General features: G+C 33.9%; 1 protein-coding gene across 1 annotated transcript in view; it reads right to left on the bottom strand.

Annotated features, from left to right (window-relative positions):
- Positions 1–6990, bottom strand: part of PELI2 (pellino E3 ubiquitin protein ligase family member 2) — a 197701-nt gene that overhangs the window by 22559 nt on the left and 168152 nt on the right. The window contains exon 3 of the mRNA XM_004370889.2: positions 3696–3797. Coding sequence (XP_004370946.1) covers positions 3696–3797 — 102 coding nt within the window. The remainder of the gene's footprint in view (positions 1–3695; positions 3798–6990) is intronic.

The following is a 6990-nucleotide window of genomic DNA, read 5'->3' as shown; positions in this document are numbered from 1 at the left end:
CAGCCCCGTAAAACCAAATGGGACTAATGAGGTACAGTAGTCCAGTGACAAGGGCTAGAAGGCAGAAGGGGACAAGAAGCTGGTGATAGGGAACCCAAGGTTGAGTAAGGATATTGTTGATGTGTTGTGAGATTGTTAACAATTGTCATAGGGCAGCATGTGTAGTAACTGTCAAATGAGAAACTATTTTGTTCTATAAGCCTTCATCTTAAGTGAGAATAGCAGCACAACTGGAAGAGCGTAGTCAATGTCACTGAACTGTGCATGTAGAAATTTTTGAAAGGGTGTATCTTTGGCTATGTGTATTTTCACCAAAAAGAAGGTTGAGAAGTTAGAGGGTTGACATGTTGTGGGGTTGTTAACCAATGTCATAAAACAGTATGTGTACTACTGTTTCATGAGGAACTATTTGTTCTGTAAGCCTTCACCTGAAGAACAATTAAAAAAAAAAAAGGTTCTTCTCTACTCTGAAGTTATAAACTAATTGTCCTATGTTTACTTCTAAAAGTTTTACTTAATTAAAAAAAAAATCTTTCAGTCTTTTATCCATTTGGAATTTTACGGTGTGAGGTGCTAATACAACTATTTTTATACTTTTTTTAAATTACTTTTTAATTTGATAGACATAAGAAAAACAGATTATTTCTCCAAAATTCTGAGAGAAAGTTTAGAGGAAGAAGACAATTTTGTTTTAGGGTGGTTCTTATCAATCTGAGGTGCTGCAGTTCATGACCACTATTGATTTTTTAAAAAATCAATACAGAATTTTAATCTTCTCTTGATAAAAAAAAATTGATGTTGACGGTCCAGGGTAGGCATGTACTTTATGGTGTTATGGAAAACAGGACAAAGATCCCCTTTCCTTCTTGTGTGTGTGTGTGTGTGTGTGTGTGTGTGTGTGTGTGTGTAAAATTAAAGTATGGGCTGAGTATATGCCTTTTTTTCATTTATTGTGAGCCTTTCCTCATTTAATAATTATTTAATGGCTATGTGTTTTGTGTTTGCATGTACCATACTCTAACCATTCTCACCTACTCCTGGAAGTATAGATTTATTTGTAGCTTTTCATTAGTATATTCAACACTGTAATTTGTGTTTAAATCTTTGCTTATATTCTTACTTATATATGAAAAATTCTTAAAGGTAGAATTACTGGGTCAATGGGTCTGATTGTTTAAATCACTGGTGACACAGTAATTCTGCCCTGTAGAAATGCTGCACAAGTTGACAGTCCCATCAGTAGTATCAACTGCATACAAAGCTTCATAATACCATATTTAATAGTTCCCAATTAATAGGTAATAGAGTATTTTATTATTGACTGATTTGGCATTTTAAAATTATTTAAATATACTTATCAGACATTTATATTTCTTTGAGAATTACATGCTTTGTTCTTTGTCCATTTTTTAAAGTATGGGAAAAGTGATTAACATATTACAGGTATCAATCCTTTGTCTACACATGATTGGTTGCCTATTATTTTCCCTAGTTTGTTTGTCGTTTACTCTTTTTGAAATCTGGAAAGAAGGTAGGTTGTGTAAATCAAAATCTACTAATAGTTTACTATAAGATCTCTTCATTTGCTGATATGCTTAATCCTTCTCCAGCCCAAGAAAATGAACTCACCTAAATTACGTTCTAGGATTTGTTCCTTCAATTTTTACATTAAATTATTTACTCTCTCTAGAATTAATTTTGGTATAGTGTATGATGTTAGTGTCTCTGATATTTTCATCATTTATTTCAGCATCATTTACCTACTAACTGAACTCTCTACATGGGAATGAAAAGTCTCATCATTTCCAAATTGTGTTTGCGTTTTCCATCTATTCACCTTAATTTTGCTTTTTTGTTGTTTTAAAGTACCAAATCTTGGATGTATTTATTAATTCTCTACTTTTTTTTTTTTTTTTTTAAATTTACTGATGTTTTCTCTTTACTTCCTTCCATTGGCTTTCTTTCAATGTATTTCTGCATTTTCTATTACATACCACTAACACTATTCCTGGACTGGTCCTATACTTTAATTACTGTCCCTTTTTTTTTAAATTAAAATATTTTATTGTGTTTTCAGTGAAAGTTTACACAGCAAACTAGGTTTCCATTTAACAATTTCTACACAGTTTGTTCAGTGATACTGGTTACATTTTTCACAGTGCGTCAACTTTCTCATTATTTGTTTTGGCTGTTCTGGTTCCAGTAATCTAGCTTCCTTGTCCCCTTGCCTTCTCAATCTCTCCTCTTGAGTAAATGCTGACCATTTGGTTTCATACAGATGATTTTTTAAAGGAGCACAGTACTCACGGATGATAGTGTTTATTTTATAAGCCAATCTGTTATTTAACTAAATGGTGACCTCGTGGAATAGTTTTGGTTCAAGGTTTAAAAAGTATCTCAGGGTGATAGTTTTGGGGAGTCCTTTAGTCTCAATCAGTCCAGTAAGTCTGCACTTTTTAAGAATTTGAGTTCTGTTTCACATTTTACTTCCATTCTATCAGTATCCATCTACTGTGTTCCTGATTAGAATGGCTGGTATTGGTAGCCGAGCACAATCTAGTTCTTCTGGTCTCAGGGCAGAGGAGGTCATGGTTCGTGTAAACCGTTAGTCCTATGGACTAGTTTCTTCTCTGAGTCTTTGAGTTCCTTCTTTCTCTTTCACTCCAGACGTGCAGAGACAAATAGATGTATCACAGATGGCTGTCTGCAAGCTTTTAAGATCCCAGACACTACTCACCAAACTAGGATGTAGAACATAAACTTTAAGTACTGTATTATGCCAACTGACCAAGTTGTCCTACGAGACTATGGTCCTAGGCCTTCAGACCTCGTAAACCAATCCTGCAAGGAGTTTGATTAAGAAGTATCTGCGTTTGTGTCTCCAATGTGCTTTATTGTATATATCACTATATATGGATGCATACACTTGCATATACATAAACATGCATACAGATACATCTATAAATGCTCACATATATACATACCTATACACTTACATGCATACATACATACACATGTAACCACATTCCTACTTTTTAGTTGTCACACAACTGTACATGCCATACCATTTACCAAAATGTCCTTTTTTCTTGAGTACTTCTTAGTGATATTATTGACCTGGGTCAAGCTGTGCACACTTCACCCACATTTGCTGTTATATTACTGTCACCTTGTTTTACAAAAAAAACTTTCTGAGATAAATGTATCATTCCTTCATTTTCATTCTTAATCTCTTTTTTTTAAATAGTGAAAACACTTAAGGCTATGCATTTTCTTCTGAATATGACGTCCGCCACATTTCATGAGTTTTACTATATAATGTTCCCACAGTTATTTTTGCAAAGGCCTATAATTGTAGTTTGAATCTTCTTTGATTCATGTGTTACTTAGGAAGTATTTTGAACATGTCAGCTTTTAAAATGTGACTGGATTTAAAATTTCTATTCTTGTCATTAATTTCTATTTTTATTGCATTGAGATCTGAGAATACAGTTTTATAATTTCTTTTTGCAAGTTCACAAGTTTTTCCGGGCCTTTCAAAAAACCAAATAGAAGTCATTTTTATATTATTTTCATCTCTTTACCCCTGGACATCAGCAAATACTACTGTACTGGAAGTTCTGATTACATACGAAAAAATACAGAAACGAAGGGAAAATGCGCTACAATACTCATTACAAAAAAAAAGACGTTACCTGAAACATATCCGTATCTTTATCATGTGTGTACTCGACCACCACAGTCTGATTCCTTGACAAGGTGTAGGATATACTGTGTTGACCTTTAGAGCTGATAGCCTAATAACAAAATTTAAAAAAATGTAAAAATTCATTAAAATTTCATTTCAATAACTTATCATACTTCTACTTGTAGTTAAGAGTCATGTCTACCAGCCAAAACCAAGACAAGCCAGTATTTTCCTAACAGTTAGAGCCTGTCCCTGTATTCTGTATCCTGAATCACAGAAGAGCCAACAGTCCTAATTTGGGATTTATTAAATATTCTATCTCTGCGAGCAACATTTTATTTACAGCAAATCGAAGATAATTTACTAGTTTGTAAGACTTGATTTAATCATATTCCTGGAAAACCATATACACTTTCTCACTATTACCTTACCTCAGTGAAAGGAATTTTAAACCAATAGAGTGATTTATTTAAAATCTTAAAGTTTATTTCATACTACAACAGGTAAGTCAATAACATTTTTCCTGGGTGATAGATATTTTGATAAAAATACGGAGAAAGGAGTCAACTCGAATTCAACAGGTGAATGATTTCTGCATACTTTATCATGAGCAGCTATAATTCAAACCACTAAGATGAAATATTCTATATATTTTCATCAAAGAAAAAAAGTAAATGTTATGTAAAGATTTCTATATAATAATAGTAACAGCATGCTACTTTAGCCAATGATAATTATACCTATTAACTCTGTTCTACACTGTATTTAAATCTTACGTAAAGCAGTTGCTTAACCCAGACATTTATGGACATTTAATAAGGCAGTTAGCTTAATCTTTTCTATTTTTAGAGTAGAAAAAAGCTAATTTTCTTAATCAAATAGTCTAGGAACCAATAATAAGTTATTGTTCTTATTTCCTCCATAATGATATATTTGAACACACCGTAATTTGTGGTCATATACTTTTAATATTTCAAAATTAACAAAGACATTGATTTAAATTGTACTTCATTTCAATTACATTTTATCCATTCTACTTTAACCTAATTTATCTTCATTTCCACTCTTTTACACTAAGCATAATAAATAAAACTTTAATAAGTCTTTTTTTTAATTAAATATTTATTGAATGAGGACACTGTAGGAAGGCCAAGAAAGCATTTAGAAGCAGCTGGGCATATACAGCATGTTAATGAAAATGTATTCTAAACCTTTATATTTGACTAGTAAAATTGCTTAGAGCCACAAATAATACAACATTCCAAATCAACTTTGAATTAGCCTGGTTAATCTCATGGCTATTTAATAATCTGTCCCGAGGAACTTAATGATTGAAATAACGCTTTATTCTGTATGCTTCATTAAGGTAACAGAAGTATTAGAAATAATAATTTAGACCTCTTGTATGGTCAGGAATCTAAAAAATATTTCTTAAATTACTCAACTCCACTAACAAATATGATCTTAATTTTTCATTGGTCTGAATCAGAAAAATTCAATGGATGTTTATTTATTTTCGTAGTCAGTGAAAAATCCCACTTCAAGAATATAAATTTTAATAAACTCAAACTTACAAAGCTAATAATCAGGGTGCGATCATTTGCAAAAAAAAAAAAAAAATTCAGTATTCCTTAGAAAGAGTCTATTGCTTTTTAAAGCTATTCAAATTTAACACGACTTAAAATAAAACTTTCTCTGCACATACATATGACATAACATGAGAATACCTGTAGTTTGCCAATTACCTGCAAAACCAAGGAATTAACACGTGCCATAACAGAATATCTTTTTTAAAAGTTATACATTTCTATATGACTGTAGCTTTTTAAGTACAGAGTTTCTCAAACTTTCATCAAAGCTGCCTTACTTACCTGGAGGAGTTACCTGAAGCCTTCGTAAGCAACCCTAAAATAAAATTTTTCATGCTTTATATATTTTTACCTTAAAATTATTATAAATTTTGTATTCTATTCCATAACATGTTTGCTAGTTAAACATTTAAACATTTCTTCCAAATTTTCTGAGAAATGTGAGGCCCCAGGAAGATATGCTGTTTTCATTCAGTGGCCAGAGACTTTCATGCCACTTAGGGAAGCCCCAGAGAGTCCCTTCCTGTCCTGGCCATGATTTCCCTGTTAATGCCAGGCCAGGAGAGGAGTCCTGTCCATACAAGAGCCATGTGTGCTGGCACCCTGGGGCCCATGCAGGCTGCACCCACAGGGAGGAGAAGCATGGTGATGAGCTGGCCCAAGAAGACTGACCTTTAAACCAGGACTGGGATTTGTAGTAAAACGTGGCAGCCCAAACCAGGATACCTAAGGCCATCCCTGAGATCCTCAGAAATCAATGGAGAGGGTGTGACCTTCCCTAGATTACATGAATTAGGGCTCACATCTTCTTGTTTGCATATGTTAAAGCCTAGGGTAGTGCCAGATTAGGGGAGGGGTGCTAAGAAGAGAGTTTAAACTTGAAATTAATTTTTGTTTCCTTTCTTGGGTCACGTCTTAAAGACTGCAAATGCATAAGGCATTCAGTTTTTGTTAGAAGTATCATGTAATTTTGCAACAATTTTTTTTAAACATTTACATTATGACTTTCAAAAATGCAACTTCCAGTCAATTACAGATTCACTGACTTGAGCCAATCATTTCAGGTATTTTGGAAATATTTAAAAATGTTCACAAGGCACTGAGCTGTTATGAAATCTCCTTCTGAAATACCAGAAAGGAGAGAAGACAGGGACTTGTCTTGGCGCTCATTATTAGTTAGTTCAAACACAATTACTGTAACATAACATGATTTTACTATACTGACCCAAATTTGAAAACCAAGCCCTTTAAGTGTAAAGAGAATGGGTCCAACCAGCTTGTCTGGCAGACAATACTGTTTCCCTATACGCACTTTTCCATTGTGCATCTGTGATGAGATGGCAGTCACTAACCCTGCTAGCACACCACTATGAGTGCTTCAGAGGCAGGCCTAGTCTTATTTATTCCTACACTCCCAGAGCCAAGCACATGATAGGCATTCAATGTCTGACGAATGAAAGAATGAATGACCTACTACTGATACAAGATGAGATTTAGAGTTTTTTTCCTTGGGTATGGAGCCCTGGTAGCACAATGGTTAAGAGCTCAGCTGCCAACCAAAAGGTCAGCAGTTGGAATCTACCAGCTGCTCCTTGGAAACCCTATGGGGCAGTTCTACTGTCCTACAGGGTTACTATGAGTCGGAATCGACTTGATGGCAACGGGTTTGGTTTTGGTTTTATCCTTGGGAGTACTGGAATGCAATCATTCCCT

Source organism: Trichechus manatus, unplaced genomic scaffold (assembly GCF_000243295.1).
Source record: "Trichechus manatus latirostris isolate Lorelei unplaced genomic scaffold, TriManLat1.0 scaffold00010, whole genome shotgun sequence".
In the NCBI taxonomy this organism is placed as follows: Eukaryota; Metazoa; Chordata; class Mammalia; order Sirenia; family Trichechidae; genus Trichechus; species Trichechus manatus.
This window is presented reverse-complemented; position numbering and strand designations above follow the sequence as displayed.